Source organism: Triticum urartu, chromosome 3A, assembly GCF_056163025.1.
Source record: "Triticum urartu cultivar PI428250 chromosome 3A, HENAU_Tu73, whole genome shotgun sequence".
Classification (NCBI taxonomy): Eukaryota; Viridiplantae; Streptophyta; class Magnoliopsida; order Poales; family Poaceae; genus Triticum; species Triticum urartu.
The window spans coordinates 600,492,991-600,515,753 of record NC_141875.1 but is presented as its reverse complement, the minus strand read 5'-3'; the positions used below and the strand labels follow the sequence as shown (position 1 = coordinate 600,515,753).

Here is a 22,763-nt window from a genome sequence, read left to right as displayed (position 1 = left end):
AATCGAACGGACGTTCGTTAACAGAAACTAACCGGTGAACACGTTCGCTAAAACGAACGGATCGGTGAACGTTCACTAGTTAAATAAACCAGAGAAAAAAAATAAACCGATCTAGGGTTTCGAAAAAAAATAAACCGAGGCGGTTTTTTTAAAAAAACCGAACGACGAACGGCGGCGGCTATACCTCCGGCGAGGCACTCCGGCGGGCGGGGCGGGGCTCCGGCGGGTCGGCGGGGTGCGGCGCGGCGACGGGAGGCGGCAGGCGGCGGCGCGCGGCTCGGGCGGCGGCGGCACGGGCGACGGGGCGGCTGCGGCAGCGCGGCTCGGCGGGCGGCTCGGGGCGGGGTGGGATGAGGTGAGGGGCGGCGGGGTCCGGTATTTAAGGAGGGGGGTGTGCTGCCTTGGGGAAGGGGCACGGCGGGGCGGCTCCGAGCCGGACTCGGGCGGCGGCGGCTCCAGTCTCCTGGAGGGAGACGGCAGGCGGCGGGGTGGGCCGTCGGCTGGGCCTTGGCCCAGTCGGCGCGCAGCGCGTTTTTTTAATAAATAATCCGCTTGGAAAAAAAAGAAATACTAAACGGACTCCAAAAATTCCAAAATAAATTTTCACGGGCTTCTAAAATCAAGCCTCACAAGGTAAACATTTATTTGGGACCTAAATGCAATTTTGAAAAACGCACTTTTTTCCTAAATTCAAATAAAACACCGAAAAACTCCGGAATAAAATCCTATTTGATTTTATTATTAAATCCTCAATATTTCTTTATTTTGGGAAAGTCATTTTATTCCCTCTCTCATATTTTTGTAATAGAAATAATTGATGATAAAATAAATAAAATCAAATGATCCTATTCTCAAAATTTGAGAAAACTCAAATATGAAAATAATGAAATCCCCAACTCTCTCCGTGGGTCATTGAGTTGCGTAGAATTTCTAGGATCAACCAAAATGCAAATAAAATATGATATGCATTGATGATCTAATGTATAACATTCCAAATTGAAAATTTGGGATGTTACATGGGCCAGAAGTTAAAACGGGCTAGAATTATATTGGACGGCCTAGATGACTCTACTGGGCCTAATTCGGATAGGCCGTAAACGGGAAATGGGTTAGCGGGCTGTAAATGGGCTATATGCGAACAGGCCGTTAATAGGCTTGCCGTGGGCCGGCCCGCCACCTTTTGACCAAGTCGAACGGGCCATCCTTTTCACAGGAATGGGTCTCTATTGGGCCGTGCCACGTGTCGACGTATCATAGGCACTTTGGGTCCAATGAGTGGATGACATTTGTCCCAACGGTGAGCCGACACGTGTTTCCTCCAGCCAATGATGATTTTACACGTGAAAAATCTTCATTGGTCGGGGCTATTAACGGGTTATCGGATTCAAAAATGGACCCGATAGCTTAATGGCGTTCCGTTACGGTGGATGCCACGTGTCGGTCATCCTTGACGAAAGCACTTCTGTGACGCGTGATTTATCGTCATGGAAGTGGACACTTCCGTGATGATAATTTTGGTAATGTCATGAAACACTTCTACGACAGCACAAGTATGACTATCTTGATTCTGTCATAAATTTGTCATGGATGTACATGCATGACAGAAAACGTGACCTACTGTGACAAACACGTATCATCATGGAAGTGTATTTTTTTGTAGTGTAGATCTTGTGTGATCGTAGGATTTTTTTTTGAAATACTACGTTCCCTAACAGTAGCTCCCCATGATTGACCATACATTTTTTTCCAATCTTTGATTGTCATGTCTTGATCGGTTTTAGAAATCCGCTATGAACAGCAGTGATGCGTAGGATGACCCGGTCGTAAGTTCATAACATTAAGGCAACCATTCGGAAACATCAGATGAGGCACCCAATCCTTCGAGATTTTTTGTTGACAAATATAGTAATAACTTCGTAGTTAGCAATGTAGTTGAGTTTTAGAAAAATTTATGCAAAAGATGCACGGATGTCGTAATAGTAAAAAAATCTTACCATGACATCTCCATGGATGTTATCGTAGTTCAACACGTGCACTAGTGGCACGTATTGATCATAATGTGGAGGAGTTTGATAATAGATATCGTAATTCTCAAGATCAGCAATAAATGAGATCTGATGATTTTCTCCTGATAATTTAATTCGGAGCCATCGGTGTAGTAGGTTATGTCTACCATCTTCCGCACATTCTTTGAAGGATGAAAATAAGCTATCAATGGAAATAAGCTTTCAACTATTATGAAATAAACAATATAAATTACTTAATAACTATGTTTGAGAAACTCACATAGCGGTAGAATTAGAAGCGTATCAACAAGGACCCAAATGTCTATATTGTCTTGGGCGATGTCAGGATCACCAAGATCCATGGTGACAAGCATACCCTCATGAAAATCAAACATCTTGCAAAGTGCTTTCCAATTCAGGCAACCAAAATGGGATACGCTCTCATAATTGTGTAGATCTACATCAAAATACATACCATGATGGGTACTTAGGTGAATTATCTTTGTTTCCATACTTTCATGATCTTCGAAATCCATCATCTCCAAGACATAGCGTCTTGCATGGCATGGGATAAACTAGTCGAATTATAAAAGACAAAAATTACACGTTGAAGTAGCAGAAGTCATGCTTAATTACGAAAAAAACACTTGTCGTCGTTGTGTACCGTTTCAACATCGAAGGTCTCCTGAAGCTTAATGTTTAAGCGCCGACCTTCGTCCAGGTGAGGCCTGTCGCACAGATCCCGGTCGTCGCCGCACTAGTCGCACTCCCTCGGAAGACTTTCGTCGTCCGATGACGACATTTCCTAGGTTCATAATTCAAAGATTAAACTTGTACAATTAAATATATGTACTAAAAAAACTAAATTAGATCATTATTATTCATCACGGGTTGACTATCGGTCTGCCGAGTCTTTTTTTGAAAACTCTCAGCTCACGTGGTGTATACATTCGATCGTTGGTGATGATTGCTCCTCCTTTCATCCCCGAGTGCATTACACAAAAATGTCTAGCACACGAGAACGAAGGAGAAGCGACCCCCACGACAATAGTCGGGATTTTTCGTCCTCTCATATATGATGGAGACTCTCCCTCACTGATTCCTCTTTGACATTTGCGACCGTCGGTGATGGTCGTTACTCCTCCTTCCCCTAGTGCATAACAAAGGTCTAGCACAAGGAGAAGAAGGAGAAACGCCCCCCACGACAACAGTCGGAATTCTTCGTCCTCTCTCATATATGGTGGACACACTTCCTCATTGATTTTTCGACCGTCGGTGATGGTCGTTATTCCTCCTTCCCCTAGTGCATAACAAAAGTCTAGCACAAGGAGAAGAAGGAAAAACGACCCCCCATGACAACAGTCGGGATTCTTCTTCTCTCATATATGGTGCAGACTTTCTCCCTCACTCATTCGTTGACTGACATGTATGGAGCCTCGACGGACTTAAAGTCAACCTGAAATGTCATTTAATTATCTTTCTAGAAAATCCAGGCAACTCGATATCTCCTACATATTCTAGCACAAGTCATGTCAAAATTCACGGAAAAATCTGGCATGACCTTTGCTAAAAAAGGACATATCGAGCACCTGAAATTTGCCAGAACGGAAATTAATCAACACTTCGGCAAAACATAGGCCACTTGGGCAAACATGGCCGGCCACTTGGGCAAGCACATATCCTATTTGAGCAACACAAGATATACATGGGCGGCTGGTCTCACCTCGAGGTCGGAGGGGGTCGGTGATCGGGGCGAAGGAGGGGATGATGGAGGGGCTCCTTGATTTCTGCAAAAACAAAATATAAACAAAAACATTATTATCCTCGTCTTAAGATTTGGTGAAACCCGATAAGTTATCAACAAATCAAATGCATATGCCTTGCATAGTGCTCTCTAATTTGAGCATTCAAAATAGGAGTAGTTCTCCAATTTGAGCATTCAATAAGCAAAACAAAATCATAAAATAAATTAGTATTTAAATTAGCATGCATTCAATAAGAAAAACTAAACCATCTCTTGCGTCCGTACATCGTCGAATATTATCACTAATACATCTTGAATAGTATCATACATATAACATCACTAATACAGCTAAAACCCTAGTGAACAACGGGTATCGGCACGGGCGGTGGATACCCAAAGAGAAGGAACCATCATAGGATCCTAGCTCCAGTGAGATCCCTGAAGAACCTGCCAGGTATTGTCGAACATGCCCTCCAACGCAACCATGTAGCGACGGACGTGCTCGTCCTCCTCCCTAACACGATGACGTGCCACCTCCGCGGGGTCCTCAAGCCTCCGCACCGTCCCTGGCCCACGCGACCACCACCAAAGAAGGTTCGGGTCAACGATGGGCTAACTCCTCACCAAGCTGCGCCCCTCGAAAGGTAGCACCTCCCGGTACCAGCCCGTCAGAGCCCCATCCCAGACATGGCCCCTCTGATCAAGCAGGCCTCCTCCGCCGAGTCGACGACGAGGATGCAGGATGGGCATCATCGATGTCGATGTAAGAATAATTGCTTTAACTAAAAAAAATAACAACAAATGTGACATGTTCAAAATATGACATGTCCACTTCAAAATGAATCAACCTAGAATTTTGTTAAATACACCTAAAACACCTAAATTCTATTAACTACACCTAATTAAAAACCTACATTTTGAATATGGTTCGATCATAACTAGGGTTCATACTACATTATTCTAAGATTAAACACCTAAAATACCTAAATTATATTAACTACACCTAATTAAAAACCTACATTTTGAATATGGTTCAATCATAACTAGATAGGGTTCATACTACATTATTCAAAAATTAAACACCTAGGATTAAACACCTAAGATCATAACCTACTACATTATTCTAATATTTAACTACATTTTTCAGCTAGCTAGGGTTCAAAATTAACTAGGGAGGAGGAAGGAGGGAGGAGTACCTCTCGGTGGAGGACGGCCGGTGCGGGGTGGGCGGCCGGCGGGGGAGGAGGCCGGCGCGGGGGAGGGTGGCTGGCGGGGAGGAGAGCCGGCGCGGGGGACGGCGGCAGCGACGGCACGCGGCGGAGACGCGTGAGTGAGAGTGTGTGAGGGGAAGAGTGAGGTCGAGCGTGGGCCGGAGCGTGGATAAGGTGCCTGTAGTAGTAGCGATTTCTACATACAAGCGCTACTAGTATGCCTGGCCTGCCGACAACGGTCTGACAATTATAGTAGTAATGTGTTTTATCAATACAACGCTATTGATAAGTGCATAGTAGCAACGTTTTCAGAGGCCAAGCACTGTTAATAAATAGTACCGGCGGTGTCTTTAAAAAACGCTACTACTAAGCTCCTGTGGCATTTTCGTAGTAGTGAGAGTCCACTGGTAGCTCCCGGCTCCGGTAAATTTACTATTCGTGCATCATACCTTCATCAATATTATCATAGATGTTTAGACGGAGCGCCTCAGCATAGGAGCACGATCTAAACTGAACCGAGCAAACCGGACCTTGCAGAGTCGATACGCTTTGTGTGACCCTCGTCATGGTTCCAGTCTCCACAGAGTCGACACGCTTTGACCCTTGTAGAGTTTTCGATAACAAGGATCGACTGGAGAGTACGTGGATGTCTCATATGCTTGGCCCTAGTTGATCCATATCCTCCGTGTGAACCCACTCGTATCAAGCGGATGAGCTGCAACGTAACGTGACCGTCACCACGGCGACCGCGGCGAGACGGCAACAGGCAACGTGCTCCATCTGTCCCGCCTCCGCAATCTTATCCGACAAGCCAGCCGGGCTGGCCGGGCATCTCACATGATGGGCCGCGTCCGAGCCGTCCCACCGGCCCGTGCGGCGCGCCATGTGGCCGGCGGCGGCCGGCGGGACCTCCTTCCTGCCCTCCGCCGCCGTTTGCCGGGATCCCCAAACGTTCAAACCGTGTGCCTTCAATCCCCCCATGCCCCCAAAGCCCCATCCCGCCGCACGTGAAGGCGCGTACGCGATCCCGTGGCCGCGAGGAAGGCGCCGACGGCTGCGTCGCAAATCGACTGCCATCCATCCGCCGGCGACGTTGGCCCGGTCGGTCGCACTCGCACGACCCACCGGCGGCCGAGTAAACCCGCAGAGCCGCTTTGCCAACGGCGTCTCACCCAAACACGCACGTCACTCTCCGATCGACCCATCCACCGGTCGTCCGGATGCGATCGGGGCGGATTTCTCCGGAGAGTGGAACAGCGTACGCGCGGCCTTTTCAGCGACAGCGACGCGGGCGCGTTAGCGTGGGGCTCTACTCCATGCTCGTCACTTTCTAGAAAATCGTACGGTTGCCCCGGCGATCGCTCCGCGATCCGCTCCGGCCGGTCGACGGTTCAACCGGTCGCAGCACGCGGGCGAGAAGGGACCGGAGAGCCGGTCGGGTCAGCCGAGCCGCTCCATCTTATCCGAAAACCTTCGATGGGGGTCCCGGTCCGGCGCTGGTGGCCCGCCCGCCCGCCCGGCCGAGACGTCACGCACCGGTCGATCCCCCGATCGGCGCCAACCAACGATCCACGAATCATGGGCCGCGCCTAATAAACGACCGTGGCGAGCAATCAACGTGATTGATGGATGCATGCACCGAGCGTGGTCTTGCCGGGTTTACGACGGGTTTTAATGAGCATACCATACGCGTCGTCGTCGGCGTCGATGTATGCGGTCATGAACCGGCGAACATGCTCGTGCTAACTTTATGGGAGCTGTGTATGTGGATCCAAAGAGCTGGCAGAAGGTTTGGTTTTGAAGCGAGAACATTTTTTCTAATTTTTGCTGGCAGGGGGGCGCGACTCGGTTGATTCTCCAATAGTCCGACGTGCTCCATACGCCTGTATCATTAGCTGTTTGGAGTTAACCACAAGACGTCTTCGCCTCGTGTGCTCAGATATGCGGATTAGCTGGTCGAAAGAAACCAATGTTCCGTTTTGTGTTGTCTATGTTCCATTCTTATCTCAACTAGCAAGACACCTAATATGATCTTTTGTTGCGGGGCGACCAATAATATGATTTATGTACCAGCGAGACCAATAATATGGTTTATACTCACGTTTTGGATAACTCTTTTCAATTCGCAGAGTTGCGCTCACATGTCGTGTAGTCGGTGCGCGTATGCTATGGCGCCCGGGTAATAAACTTAATTAGGCAGGCAGGTAATCCGTATGCGGTTGCTTACCGACATGCCCTCTTCAGTTATTCCCCCCTGTATTGTGCATCTTGTTTATGCACTGCACGTCTTTCTCCTACATGGTATGAAGTGCGAACCAATTGTTAACGTTCCTTCTGTAGCGAAAGAATGCGCTACATCTGCCTCGACTAAAGAAAGTAACAGCTACCTTACAAAGTTCGTAGCTATCGCGACTAATAGTAGCTAGCTGAAGCTGAATTCTGAACCGATTTCCGTAGCAGCACAGGTCACATACACGCACGGAATATACTTGGTCAAACCACATGAACATTTATAGGCTACTAAACCATGGATAAGCACCACCGAGCGCAGCAATGTGACCACGGCGTTCCCCAAAAACAAGACAAACTTCTCGGCTGCTTCCGCTCCCGCTGGTCAGGACGAGGTGGCTGGTTTCAGATTTACCGTAGACTTTGCTCTCGTCGGGTCCGCCGAACGTCAAAGTTTGGCCGCGGCGGTCGGTCCTGCAGAGCGCTAGACAAAGGCGGCAGGTGCCAATGCCATGGACGTACGTGCTGCGCTTCAGGTTCGGTCAACTGTGTCGATACTTCGAGCAAACCCCCGTATGGGGTAAGAAAAGTAGCGTTGCCGAACGTGAGGTGGGTCGGGTGCATGCCGTGTCAGCATTTCATTGCACGTCCGGCTGGAATTCGGTGGTTTTGTGCCGGCCAGTAAAGTTGGCTACCGAAGTTAATGTAAGGGAAGGAATTCTGATTTCTTTTTTCCGCAAATCGTGATAGTCTGGAGATTTCTACATGTAATCCGCCAAATAGGATATGCTGCTCCATCTGTTTGATTGATTTTTTTTTTCTTGAAAGCAATCTGTTTGATTGATAATGGTTGGACTTGATATGCACGATTAAACATTTGAAACCTTAACTAATTGTCATATGCTTAAATGGAATTGGTTGACCTGTCATCTTCTATATCTAAATAGCTAGCCCCCACTAATATATTTTTCTCAACATGCAAGCATGCCACCTCATCATTCAACATGCATAGGAAAAGGCACACCTCAACATGCAACTATGTATATTAAAAATTCACTTCAACATGCAACCATGTATGCATGTAAAATTTCATTCTATTATATTATTTACATCAAATTCTTATATACTTCTAAAAACTATTATTTCAAATGTTGATGTTTCGTGTAACCAAAAACCTCTTCTATATCTAAATAGCTAGCCCCCACTAACATATTTCTCTCAACATGCAAGCATGCCACCTCATCATTCAACATGCATAGGAAAAGGCACACCTCAACATGCAGCTATGTATATTAAAAATTCACTTCAACATGCAACCATGTATGCATGTAAAATTCCATTCTATTATACTATTTACATCAAATTCTAATATACTTTTAAAAACTATTATTTCAAATATTGATGTTTCGTGTAACCAAAAACCTCATTGAAATATTGCAAAATATTTCCGCAATTAATAACGTGTAACTGGAGAATATTGTGGTCTCCCTGCAAAAAAAGAGAGAGGTGAATGTTGTGGTCTTCTGACAAATAATGAAAGAAAATTTGCCTTCAATTTTTTTATGGAACAAACAATGGTCAAATAATGTCTCATTAGCAGGCTATATATATTGAGAAATTAAGCTACATGATCAGGGCGAGATCTTTTTTTTTGAAAGATCCAGCAATTGCTGGCTTTTCATTGCATTAGCAGGAAGCAGTGGGAGAAATGACATGAGGGGGTTCAGGTCCTAGGACCAAGTACAGGAAAGGAGTACATCATACAGCAACGGACCGGATTTTCCGGCCGTGAAAAGAAAAGCAAAGCTATTTCCTCACGGCGGATCCCAGAAGGGTCTCTGCAGGCCAGTGGCTCCGGCCTGGCGCCATAGTTGAACGGAGTTGTCGATGGCCCTGAAGATGTCGCCCGGCTCTGGTTGCTTGCCTTTGAAAGTGCAGTCATTTCGCTCTTTCCAGATTTCCCAGCAAGTTAGGAGGATGGTGGTTTTTGCCCCTTTCCTGGAATCCATCGGCGTTGCCTGGACCATCTTGTGCACGATCTCAATCGGACTGGAGGTCGTCCAGGAGTCGCTCGGGAGGAAGTTTGAGCATCCTCCCCTGCACCCCACCGATCGCCAGACAACCAGGGCAGCTGGGCAGCCCCATATGAGGTGGTGTGCTGACTCAATGCTGCGAACACACAGTTGGCAGAAATAGTTGTTTGGCCAACCCCGTCGCTAGAGGCGGTCGTTTGTCCACAGGCGATCCATCAGCAGCAGCCAGGCGAAGAATTTGATGTTTCCCGGTGCCCATGTCTTCTAGACTAGATCATCCATGTTTGATCGTAGCCTGCCCTGAAATTGCATCGCGTAGGCCGATCTTGCTGTGTATTGTCCCTTTGCATCCTGGTTCCATCGGATGGTATCCTGGGTGCCATCCCTGAACACCATTGCAGCTGTGGTGATCTGGCAATTTAGTCAAATGAACTCCGGCAGCAGAGGCAGTGTGTCCCCGTGCCTAAGGTCCTTTATCCAGTTATCATCCCTGATAGCGTCGCGCATGGCCCGCTTCTTCCTCTTGGAGTGGTTGTAAAGGCCCGGCTATGCCGCAGCAAGGGTGCAGGCTCCAAGCCACCGGGAGTGCCAGAACAGAGCCGTCGAACCATCGCCAATTGTCATTGTTGTTGCAGCCGCAAACAGGGCCATGTCCTCACCGTTGCATGGCGGCATGGTGCCACGCCAAGGGCGCCTAGGGTCTGTCCAGGCAATCCAGAGCCATCTCAGTCTCAAGGCGTGACTGAAATGCTCAAGATCAGGGATTCCCAAGCCTACATGCATGGTCGGTGTGCACACAGTCGGCCAGTTCACCTTGCAACTAGCTCCGGTGATCTCCTCCTCCTGCTTCCACAAGAATTTCCTCCTACACTTATCAATATCTCTCAGTAGCTTCTTGGGGATCTGCAAAACTGTGAGTGCAAAAGTTGGCATGGCACTGAGCACACATCTAACAAGAATCCTCCGGCTAGCTATAGGTAGCAGTCTGCCTTTCCATCCCGCTAGTCTAGCCTTAAGCCTATCTATGATGAATTGTAGGTGCACTGGCCTTAATCTAGAAGTGGTGATAAGGAGGCCTAAGTAGGTGGCTGGGAAGGTGCCTATTGCACCTCCAAAATTTTGAAGCACTTCCTCGAGGTCGACGTTGTCGCATCTAATTGGCAGGGCTGATGACTTTGCGGGGTTTATATGAAGGCCCGTGGATTCGCCGAAGCTTCGTAGAATATCTAGTAGCGCATCAATCTCCTGCTATATTGGGTTTGCGAAAATGACAGCGTCGTCCGCGTATAAACTGACTCTAAGCTTGAGCTCTCTGCCGGGCAGGGGGGCAAGGAGCTGTCGATGCATGGCCTCTTCTAAGAGATGATGAAGCGGGTCAATCGCCAAGATGAACAGGAAGGGCGATAGGGGGTCTCCTTGCCGGAGTCCTCGGCGGTGGATGATCTTGCGGCCCGGCGAGCCGTTGAGGAGGAAGGATGAGGATGAGGTGGCGAGAAGTAGAGCGATCCAGTCTCTCCAGCGGGCACTAAACCCCAACTTTTGCATCAGCTCAAGGATATACTCCCAGGACACATTATCGAAAGCTTTGGCAATGTCTAGCTTAGGGTCTTTTTTCGGTGGAGAGCTTTGACGCAATTCTGGACGTACAGGAAGCTATCATGGATCCATTTGGTGCGAAGGAAGGCCGACTGAGCTGGGGAGACGAGGGTGTGTATGACCGTGGCCAGCCTCATCGACAGCACTTTGGAGATAAGCTTGGCGATGGAGTGGATCAGACTAATAGGCCTATAATCACTAATGGTGGATGCCCCATCTTTTTTTGGTAGGAGAGCTACTAGGGCTGTGTTGAGCATGGCGAAGTTTCTTCCAGCAAGACTGTAGAATTGAAAGAAGGCCGCCATGATGTCGCTTTTGATCAGCGCCCAACAGGATCTGAAGAAGCTGCCGGAGAAGCCGTCCAGCCCCGGCGATCGCTCAGCCGGGGAGGACTTGATCACAAGCCACACTTCTTCTGTGAAAGGATTGTCGAGGCCACCACCGTGGATTTGTGGTAGTTGTAGTGCGGTCCAGTTGATGGTGGCACTCCGCGGCGCCGTCGAGCCCAGCAAAGAGTGGAAATGATCATGGATCAGTTTCTCCTTGTCCTCCTGTGCGGTGACTGCCCCAGCTGGTCCGTGCAGCGCATGGATGAAGTTTTTCCGGGCTCTGGAGCTAATCTTTGCCTGAAAGAAGGCAATCGGTGCATCGCCAGCCCGGAGCCAAGTTATTCGGGACGCCTGCCTTTTTCGGGCCCTCTCTACTGCAGCCAGGCCTAAAATTCGCAGCTTGAGGGCTTTTCGCGGATGGAATTCATCATCAGAGAGGGGCCTAGTTTCCTATGCTATGTCTAATCTCAGGACAATTTCCGAAGCAAGGTGTAGCTGGAGGCGCGCATCGCTGAACATCGACTTGCTCCAAATCTTCAAATCCTTAGCCACTCGAGTCATCTTAGTGTGAGATCATTTGCATGCTCCCCACTCCGAGGAGATAAGAAGAATGCGACTATAAACCAAAGAAAGAAAGCCACTAAAGTCAACTGCCAAAAGCCGTCCTAGCTGAATCCAGGAAGCATTTCAATGCAAGCAAGTACTACATACAATGTAACTCCCCAAATGAAAAACAATGGCTGCCGTAGCTTACGACATTGCACCAATATCACAAACTATATTAACCTCTCTTGCTAGGGAAAACTTACTCTCCTCCTACATAATTTACCTACGCAAGCAAAGGAGAAAATGGTTGAAATTTTCCTTGTAAATTAATTGATAATAAAAAAATGATAATAGCAACATTTTTTTAAGGAAAAATTTTGGGAGTCATCTTGGCTACAGGGTCTCAGACCCAAAGACATTGCTCCAAAGATTTTTGAGATATCCCGCAACAAAGGTGGATCTGTAGCAACGGCCTTAAGGAAAGGGCACTGGATAACTCAAATCGATACCCAAAGTGTCCTGATGCTTGAGCACCTTCAACAATTCGCGGCCCTCTGTGAGAAGCTTGCGAGCGTCCTCATCCAGTCGAGCGTCAAGGATAGCATTATGTGGAAGCTCGCAACGATGAAAACCACTCCACTAAGCTTACATGTTACAGTCTGGAAGGCTTAATTCTTTGCATGGCTAGTCACTCAAAATAGAATTTGGGCTATGGATAGGCTCCAACATCGAGGATGGCCAAACTACGACCGATGCCCGTTATGCAATCAAGTGCAAGAATCTGCGGCTCACCTCGTTTCCAAGTGCAGGTTCTCTATCCATGTTTGGAATGAGATGTTCTCCTTGCTCAGTCTTATATCTCCATGACTTTTTGGCATCGGTTTCACATGGTTAAATCTTGGTGGGATGAGCTCCTCACTAGCAATGCTCAACCAGTGAAAACATTGTCTTCTCTACTGCTACTTGTGGGATGGGAAATCTGGACGGAAATGAATGCACACGTTTTCAAGAGCAAGGTGGCGCCGGTGGCTATCATCACGCGGAACGTCAAAGATGAAGTGTCTCTTTGGGCCATTGCGGGTGACAAGTATTCAAGTAATGTAATGCCACGAGAGTAATTCGTTTAGACTTTTGTCGTTTGGCGGCGTGTGTAGCAAAACTCCATTCTTAAGTAATAAAAATGACAAGTCTTTTGCCTTGTTTCATAAATTTTTTAGCATTGGTTGATGCGACTTATCCTTATTTCAAGTAGTTAGTCAGTCTTCTTGAAGTGAAACCTGCCCAGGCAGTTCGAGAAGTCTCCTAATTAATGAAGGAAGACAATAGTTGTGTCCAAATGTATGTAGTTGCTTAAAAGAATGAAACAAAGAATTGTCAAATATTACTCTAGTGATTTAAATGATTTTAAATTTTTTTAAAGTTATATTTCTTTATGAAGGGAGTACTATCCAATTCATGAGAGCAGTTTAGAGTTCGGCGGGCGAGATCATCTGCATGCTCACCACTCCGAGAGGATAAAAAGAATGCAACTAAAACCATTAGGAAACCAATTGACCTTGAATATAATAGTGCTCAATAACCAAAGAAAGAAAGCCACAAAAGTCAACCACCGAAAGCCGTCCTAGCCGAATACAGGAAGCATTTCAATGGAAGCAAGTACATGGTAAATCCCCAAACGAAAAACAATGGCGGCCGTAGCTTACGACATTGCCGACCAATATCACAAACTATTTTAACGTCGCTTGCTAGGGCAAAATTAGTCTTCACCTACAGAATTACCAACGCAAGCAAAGGAGAAATCGATGAAGTTTTCCCACTAAACTACGCGATATATAATAAAAAAGTGATAATCCCAACATCTTTCACGGCGAACCTCGTGCCGGCCCAGGATGGATGGATGGATGGGCAGCGGCGGATAGATAGAGACGGCCGCGTTCCACGAGGTACAGCGACGTGCGCTGCCGGAACGCAAGAAAACACCACGGTTCACGACGACTCGGACGGCACAAAACCGCATCGCATCGCGCATCACAGCTGATGACAGCCCGCCAGCCCACGCCTCCCTCCCTCCCTCCGGATAAGCTCGGAGCGCCTTTTCTTCCTCCGCGCTTCCCTAATTTCAATGGCTTTCTGCGTGCGCCCACCCCCGCGGTTTGAGAGACTTCGTTTTCAAACCACCCCGCGCCGCGGTCCACACGCCACGCGCTACCTCAGCTCCGCTCCTCCCTATCTATACGCCCACGAGCAGTATATAAGCAGCCTCGCCTTCTAATCCTCGAGGCCACACCCGACCCGATAGCAAGAAACAAGCAACGAAGTTTCTGTTTCGAGCAAGGAGCGGTAGAGATTTCAAACGAGAGGTTGTCAGTTAACCCGAGAGTTGAGGAGCTGAAAGAAAATGGCGACGACCAAGCTGTCCCCGCTCTCGCCCGTGCGGCCGGACGACAAGCGGCGCGCGCCGGCGGCGTCGGTCGTGCTGAAGGTGCAGGACAGCTCGGCGGCCGAGGCGTACGAGCAGTACCTGCGGCTGCCGGAGCTGTCGAGGCTGTGGAAGGCCGCGTGCTGCCCGGGCTGGCCCGACGAGGGCCTGGTCAAGCCCGCGCTGCAGGCGCTGGAGATCACCTTCCGCTTCGTCTCCGTCGCGCTCTCCGACCCGCGGGGCTACGCCAGCCGCCGCGAGCTGGCGCGGCGGCTCGAGTTGCTCGCCGCGCGGGAGGTGGAGGTGGTGGCCGCGCTCTGCGAGGGGGACCGCGGCGCGCCGCTGGCCGAGCTCAGCGCGTCCGAGGGCGTGCTCCCCCGGGAGCGGAGTGCCTCGGAGGTGTGGCAGCTGCCGGGGAGCGCGGCTGCGGTGGTGTGCCATGCCAGTGAGGCCAGCTTGCTCCCGCGCCTCGCCGCGTGGGACAAGTCCGAGACCCTGGCGGCCAAGATCAAGTACGCCATCGAGAGCCAGATGCAGGGCTGCGCCTTCTCCCTCGGCCTCGGCGAGCCCAACCTCGCCGGCAAGCCGGTGCTGGAGTACGACCGCGTCGTGCAGCCGCACGAGCTGCACGCCCTCAAGCCCAGGGTGGCGCCGGAGGCCAAGACCGGCTACCGCAACCGGGAGAACGAGGCGCTGTTCACCATCCACCAGATTCTTGAGTCCTGGCTGTGCGCTGCGTCTCAGCTTCTCACCCGCCTGAACAGCCGGATCGAAGCGAAGGACTGGGAGGCGGCGGCGAGCGACTGCTGGATCCTGGAGCGGATCTGGAAGCTGCTCGCCGACATCGAGGACCTGCACCTGCTCATGGACCCGGACGACTTCCTGCGGCTCAAGAGCCAGCTCGCGATACGGCCGGCGCCGGACGGCACCGACGCGTCCTTCTGCTTCCGGTCCAGAGCGCTGCTGCACGCCGCGAACGCCACGAGGGACATCAAGAAGCTGGTGCCGTGGGTGATCGGCGTGGAGGCGGACCCCAATGGCGGGCCGAGGGTGCAGGAGGCGGCCATGAGGCTGTACCACGGCCGGAGGCGCGGCGAGGGCGAGGAAGCCGGCAAGATCGAGCTGCTGCAGGCTTTCCAGGCCGTGGAGGCGGCCGTGCGGAGGTTCTTCTTCGCGTACCGGCAGGTCGTGGCGGCGGTGTGTGGCACGGCGGAGGCGTCGGGCAACCGGGCGCTGTTCGTGCCGGCGGAGGGGACGGACCCGCTGTCGCAGATGTTCCTGGAGCCGCCCTACTTCCCCAGCCTCGACGCCGCCAAGACGTTCTTGGCCGACTACTGGGTTCAGCACATGGCCGCCGCCTCTGTTCCGTCAGGGCGCAGCTGAAGGTTTGAAACGCCGAAATACCGCGGCTAGATGGGTTGCCACTTGCCACGCCGACGACCCGTGATTTTGCAGGCTTAGAAGTTACCTATGATCCCCAGCCTGCAATCCTACAGTGATTCATTTCAGTGGTGATAGATGAGTACATATACTCATACATGTGTGTGTTGTGACTTGTGATGCCATCTGTTCTAGTGTCCTATTACAGAGTATTTAACGGAGAGACATTCAATTAGATCAAGTAGCCTGATGTAATTTCATTTGCGGTTCGTTTAATGTAAATACATTTTTGTCAGATATGGTTGGTCGATGAAGAGAACTGTTCCGTAAGTGAACATTATCTCTGAATGGTTTTGAGGGAACACTCCTTGGTGCGTACAATCCCGCCTGCGAATCCCCCTTCGCTCTTATGCACCCTCCCAAGCGAATGACGCAAACGTCCACTTTCATGCATCATCACAAGCAAAAACCCCACTCTATGGTGGAGCATGTCAATTACAAATCATGTATGGCGACAACTTCCAGTTTTCTTAGCCCCTAGAGGAATCTGGTTTTAGAACCTTCTACAAGGTCTTAATCAAGTTTTTTTCATTTTTTTTTTCCTATTTTGTCATTTACTGTGTTTCTTTCAGTTTTTATTTGTAGTTCCTATTTTGTTCAAGTATTCTTAAAAAATGTTTGTAAAATTTTAGAAAGTTCTAGTATTTCAGAAAATTCTCATACATTTTTAAAAATGCTCACAATTTCGAAAGAACATATATGTTCTTAAACAAGTCCCCAATTTCAGGAAAAGGTTGCGTCTAAAAAATGTATTTAAGACATTTATCATCCTCGCGACAACTATAAATGACATGAGAAACATTCGATTTGCCATGGCAGAAATCTGATGTAGCAAAGTCCAAGAAATATCATCTGCTAAGATCGTTCAAGTTGATGCAACCCCAGCATCAATGTGCCGGACCAGTCGCGTCGTCCTTGTGCGTTTGCTGGGCATTTAGACGCACTTAGCGTCATATAGGAGGTCCCTTGTTTTGGCACGTCCAGGCAAATTTGTAGGCCAACCAAATAGGCCCACTATATCTTTATTTTCTACCATGCGCATTTTGTATGGGCCGAACTGCAGACTCCTCTACTTTATGTTATTCTCTTGAAACGCAAGGCAGAAACACCCGCAGAAAGCTCAGGAGGAATACATCAACCCACACAAACTGGTGGCCCGCTCATGTTCGAGGCACATCGTCTGTGGCAGTTGTATGCAGTTCGGAGAGCACCAAAGTAAATTGTTGGGATCTCTCTACTAGTTCCACTCAATCAACAAGGATTCAGTTACAGATGTGGAAATTACATGAGAATTTTAGGATTTAGAGAAGGAACAGAGGAGGGAGGAGGAAGGTCACGGGCGAGAGAGAGAGATCGCCAGCCAAGCCAGGCCAGGCCGAAGCCTTCTGTTCCAAGCCCCTCTTCCGTGGGCACCCGTGTGCCTTTTGTAGTTGGAGGCCATCCATCTTCTGGGCCAGATCGATGTGAATAGGGCCGGCCCATAGCAAGGTCGCTGACAAATCCCCCCTCCATAAGTTTCGGCTTGCCCTCAAGCCGACTCCATGTCGAACCACCGGGATCCCAAGGAACTTGCATTGCAATCTGAACCCAATCAAGGACCTTCTCATCTAGATCCCAAGCCAGTTGTAGGTCTTGTAACATGAGCACATCAGGAACCAGAATTAGACACAAATCACCTTGTCGACCAATTGTAGGCCACTGACTCAATCTTGTGACAATGTAGTCATCGTCATGACCAATAGGAACTTGGTCGACCAAGACATGTAGGTGGCAGTCTTGGTCGGCACAGACTTGGTCAAGGTATAATGCACCGTCAAAGTAGTGGCTACAACAACATATCAGCACAACAAAAATCCACCATCCTCGCACCCACTGAAAGATCCCCATGAAGTTTGGCTTGATCCCAGGCCGACGATGAGTAAGACCACCAGGGTCCCAAGGCAAGTGCAACAGAGAAATGGTACGGACAACTGAGCTTCTGACCTCAATCTTCAAGCAATAGATCACAGGAGAGCACTCTTCGAGCAGTGCTTGGAACCATGGGATCTTCCATTGCATCAGTGCATGACCTCGTTGGTTCAGTTCCGGAGCAGAGAGGTCGACCATTATTTTCATTGGAAAGTTGTCAGGATCACATGCCAGAATCAGAACAGTGCCACCCCTTGCAGCAAACATGAACATTAGTAGTTGCTTCCACTTGCACAGATCACCTCCAGTCCTTAAATTTGTACAGGTAAGAATCACCCACTGCACCTTACACATGGAGCTAGTAGTGCAGCAACTCCACCAAGCAATGACGCAAGGAAATTGTTCACTTCCGCGAAGTTCAATAGCTGCATATAATGAAGTAGTCAGCTGATCTTTTCTTCCCAGGAGAAGCATTTTCAAGAAGGCCATGGCTTCAGCCTCGCTAGTGCCACCTTCCTGTAGGTTAGCCCAAGGAAACAAATGTTGGGCTAAACCTGTAGCATTCACTTGCAAGAAACTTCCAGAAACATAAAACACATGCCAAGGAGAAGCCTCAAAAATTTCAGCAGTTGGCTGCACATATTGATTATATGATAGCCATTTCTCAATTCCTCCGAGAATTTGCATCTTATGCTCAACAAAATATGCATTAGTGGGTCTGAATCATGTAAAGGACAAGTACCAAGCAGTAACATCGCCAATACAATAGCAGATCTCCTGGTCCATTTTCGTGAGCCATAATTCCCTCAATTTCATATCAGCATGTTCATATACATCCCAGTCTAGTATCCAAGCAATTCTCCAATGGTTCATCTTAAAGGCACACTGAATAAGTTGTCCAACAAAAAAGGAATTTAACCCAAACTTGAATATAACGATCATGCAGTAGCTCTGCTCCAGAACAGTTCAAAACACATGCGAATTTATACCTCGTCAACATTCCAGGTTTTGCACCTAATATAGAATAACTCCAAGAGCTCATGACCTCTGAGAATATGTCCAGAAGAATTTTGGTCGCAGAACCACTTGGAAGCCCTTCAACTCGTTCGACTTGTGAAGAATCTGTAGTTGATTGTAATCTTATGCAACAGAATGGTCCTGGTAAGAATAGCATGAAGAACAATATTTTTGATTGACCCAGCAACTTACACCAGTGAATGACATGTCCACTCCCTCCAATATATGAATAGGCACAAATAGTGTCCATTAGAATCCATGCAAAAACATTCAGAATCATAGAATGTAGCTTGCTCAAACAGGGCCTCTTTGCAACTGGGGTACTCCTTATTTAATTTTCCAAGGTATTGCAAACTGGTAATTCCTTCTCCTATTATCGACATGAGCACCACTATACTGTGATAATTGTCAAATGTAACTCGCATCATTGCAGGAACCAACACAAATTTATCCCAGCAAGGCCAAGATCTCACTCCCTCTGATACTACTAAATAGATCTGTTTCCATTTCAATGACCAGGATATCAATTCAACCGAGCACCATCTCATAGCATGATCAACTTCTACTGTAGTACAAGAAAACTTGTCCTGCTCAGATCGCGGACGGCAATAAGAACCTTGTCCCCCATGGTTAGACGTTTCCCAAAAATAGCAAACTGCATCAGCTTGGGGAATGGTAATCTGTACAAGAATATCTTGCAAGCCAAACTGTCCTCTCCATCCACACTTCAGCAAACTGCCACACTCGGAAAGAATCGCCATAATAAAATTGGGTGCAGATCCACTTAAAGGCATTTGCAGTACTGAATTGGAAGATATCTGTAGCAACCATCTAGCAGTGTAAATAAGAATGGTACTGCTCTCACCAACTGATAGATGCACGGGTATACCAGCTGAAGCAACTATCAGTAGGCTCCCAAATTCTTCCATCAGCACCATTAGCTGAGACGTAATTGATGATGTGATAGCTAGACATGATTCGAGAAGATCATTTTGAAGGAACCACCCATGTAAAATATTCTGCTCACCACTCGAGGATTCGCTAATACATGCCGAATCACTGAAAAAGGAAGGCCATGGCAGAGGTCGGAGTACCTGTACCTTTTGCTCAATAACTGAAGCTATGGCCTCACTTGTGTTGTAGTCGAAGCAATCAGTTGAACACTTAGTAACTGCAAAGTTATCCATATCAAAGACAGGGAACAACCAACGCAGAGGCATTGGCGAGGCTTCATGTGGCATTGTGAAGGATGTAGGTGCACTCCAGGGAACTAGGAACGACGCCATTGGGTCGTCTCTCTCAGTCTCAATAATATGATAGAGGCCACATACATGTGCAGCAAGCTCAGGAGCGATGTCGCCGACGATCATGGATGAAGGTAGTGTCGTGGACGAAGTGAGCGCCGACTCCTCGGGCGTGTCGCATCTTGGGCACCCTGTCGAACAGGTGGTGGGCGTCGGAGCGGCGGTGTTGGTGTCAACTTCAGGCACCTTGTCACTCACGCTGAGCTCCAGGACGGCAATGTCGGTGGTCGCAGACAGAGTTTGTGCTACAGGCACGGCGAGCTCGGATAGACTCGCGCTGATGGCGCCCATGGACGCCTCGAGTTGGAGGCTGTCGGTGGATGCAGCGGGCACCTCATCATGGCCCTCAGCTGCGGCCAATGCCGCAGTCCACTCCGCGTAGGGAGTGTCGTCGTAGAAGTACGAGGGTGCCATCTCGTCGTCATCCGGCATGGTGATGGTGGTGTAGACCGGCGGGACGAGGTCGACGGCAAGGATGCAGCAGCCATCATATATAGCTGGCCATCCAAGGCAGCTCGAGCTCAGGTCGCCCTCCATTGAGACCGGAACTCGACGTATGCCTCCACGCCATACATCCCGTCCACCACCCGCTCGTACACGCAGATCACATATCCATCACCGGAGTGACGGAACAACTGACGAATCGACTCGATGGTGACCACCTGACGAACGTCGCTGATCCGGGCGTGAAGAACGCCCTTGGGGTAGGCGAATTTGTGGCTTGGCATTTTGTCAAGCAGGTTGTAGGCAGTGGTGGAGAAATTTTTTGATTGAAACTCTGGGGCTAGGATCTATGGCTCTGAATACCAAATGTTAGTATCTCTCTACTAGTTCCACTCAATCAACAAGGATTCAGTTACAGCTGTGGAAATTACATGAGAATTTTAGGATCTAGAGAAGGAACAGAGGAGGGAGGAGGAAGGTCATGGGCAAGAGAGAGAAATCGCTAGCCAAGCCAGGCCAGGCCGAAGCCTTCTGTTCCAAGCCCCTCTTCCGTAGGCACCCGTGTGCCTTTTGTAGTTGGAGGCCATCCATCTTCTGGGCCAGATCGATGTGAATAGGGCCGGCCCATAGCAAGGTCGCTGACATAAATACACTCATCATCATCATATCTGTTTAAACATGGATTTTATGCCTGCAAAATGTAACATGAATAAAGGACCAATTTCGAACTCTCATGTGAAAATTGTCTGAACCATTACGATTCTCCTTTCAGAAAAAGTTGAACAAAATGGACTATGAATCGGCGAAAACAATGCTCTAGTTTGCGAGCTTAAATTCGATGATCGTTAAATCTTGACAAAGAATGCTACAAATGCATCTAACCTGTACCGCTATCAAAGAGCACTCAACACTGTTGCAAAATGTGGCAAAAGGCTCCATTCATCACAAAAATACGCCATGCATCTTGCCTAAACCAAAATGATCTTGAGGAAGTGCTAATTGTCATTTCGGTTTTGTCCTCTCCCATTTCCATGCTTGAATGATAATTAGCTTGCCATATCATCAAGAACCAATGCAGTAAGTAACACGTGTAGATTTCAGCGCGGTACATGATTTTTGAACCAATACAACGTACTCCCTTCGTTTCTAAATGTAAGTCTTTTTAAAGATTTTCATTATGAACTACATACGGATGTATATAAATATATTTTAGAGTGTACGTTCATTTATTTTACTCCGTATGTAGTCTATAGTGAAATTTTTAAAAAGACTTATATTTAGAAACGGAGGGAGTACATGGCTATCACACGCACACACAAAAAAAAGAAACTAAAAAAGAGAAGGAGTAGCGACGGGTCCGATTAATGGTTCTGCGCTATATAGCCATGGGAGGGCCATCTCCACTGCATGTGGAGCTCTGCCGCGTACGAACTACGCACCTCTCCATATCTCGCTCCGGTACAAACGATGAAACAGAATGAAGGGAACGGAACGGAACGAAGTAAAGCGAGCCGGTCAAAAACTAACGTGCACAGCGCTAGAATCACCTTTTTTGTCAAATCAAAGAAGGAAGTACAGCTATGGCCCATGGGAGCCGAAACGCAAAGGAGACTCCACTTTTGGAAAAAGAAAAAGGAAGATACTTCGCCGTCAGCCGTCAGCTGTTCTTGGCATAGAGCGGCTTCTCCTGCAGTCTGCAGTGTCCTCTGTACGAGCGCAACTGATGCGATGGTAAAAGGTGGGCCAAGCCAAGCATATGCTACTCATTTCTCGCTTTTACAAAAGCTATATAAGCCGGTTTTAGCCATGACAGTTTTTTTTTGAATCGAAACTTTTATTACTCAACTCCAACAATATTACCATCTTAAGTTAAAAAAAAACCAATATTACGATCTTTTTTTTTGAGAGAACAACCATATTACAATCTGGAGACGCAAGCTCCGGTGCTCCACGAGGTCCACAACCTAACCAAAGAAAATCTCCAATGGCGACCTACAAATTCCCCCCGCATTCGTCCATGGACAAGGGAACCAGTCCGCGGAGACGGATACGGCAGGCGGCCATCCAGCTGCCCGCATACACTTCAACAACCTTTGAACAAATTACGAATTTCATGCAAACACGATGAATTTCATATAAACCGGACGAAGTTCATTTAAAGTAGGATAGTTTATACATAAACCGGATGTTATTTCGGCCGACGAACTAAAAACCTTAAAACTAAAACCCTAAACTACTCTATAATTGACCGTGACCTTGTAGGCCATGTCAGGCTGGCTGGCGGCTCCTCCTTCGTTGTCCTTGCCCGATTCGGCAACGGAGTCGACGTTGTCGGGCTTCGGATGGCGGCAGCGCGGCAGGGCTCCCCCCCCCCCCCCCCCCCCCCCCCGCAGCCGCTCGACGCTTGAGGATTGATTTTTTCCTTCGTTAACTATCCCAGTAAACGACGGCATTCCCACCTTCTTTGCAACCTCCTCAACGAGTTCCTTCTTCCTTGTAAGGCCATCTGGTAAGCTCCTTATCCGAGCCCACACTGG

General features: G+C 48.4%; 2 protein-coding genes across 2 annotated transcripts; one reads left to right on the top strand and one right to left on the bottom strand.

Moving 5' to 3' along the window:
- The first annotated feature begins 13,960 nt into the window (after nucleotides 1-13,960).
- On the top strand, nucleotides 13,961-15,788 carry LOC125545319 (nematode resistance protein-like HSPRO1). Its single transcript, XM_048709218.2, has one exon. The coding sequence runs from the start codon at nucleotides 14,093-14,095 to the stop codon at nucleotides 15,494-15,496; it is 1,404 nt and encodes a 467-aa protein (XP_048565175.1). The 5' UTR covers nucleotides 13,961-14,092; the 3' UTR covers nucleotides 15,497-15,788.
- Nucleotides 15,789-18,655: 2,867 nt separating this feature from the next.
- On the bottom strand, nucleotides 18,656-20,821 carry LOC147980727 (uncharacterized). Its single transcript, XM_087516944.1, has one exon. It carries the CDS (start codon nucleotides 20,317-20,319, stop codon nucleotides 18,667-18,669), a length of 1,653 nt encoding a protein of 550 aa, XP_087373070.1. The 5' UTR covers nucleotides 20,320-20,821; the 3' UTR covers nucleotides 18,656-18,666.
- Between the last annotated feature and the right edge of the window lie 1,942 nt (nucleotides 20,822-22,763).

Excerpts from the sequence above, each read along its gene's own strand:
- LOC125545319 (XM_048709218.2), top strand. The coding sequence starts at position 14,093 with ATGGCGACGACCAAGCTGTCCCCGCTCTCGCCCGTGCGGCCGGACGAC.
- LOC147980727 (XM_087516944.1), bottom strand. The coding sequence starts at position 20,319 with ATGGAGGGCGACCTGAGCTCGAGCTGCCTTGGATGGCCAGCTATATAT.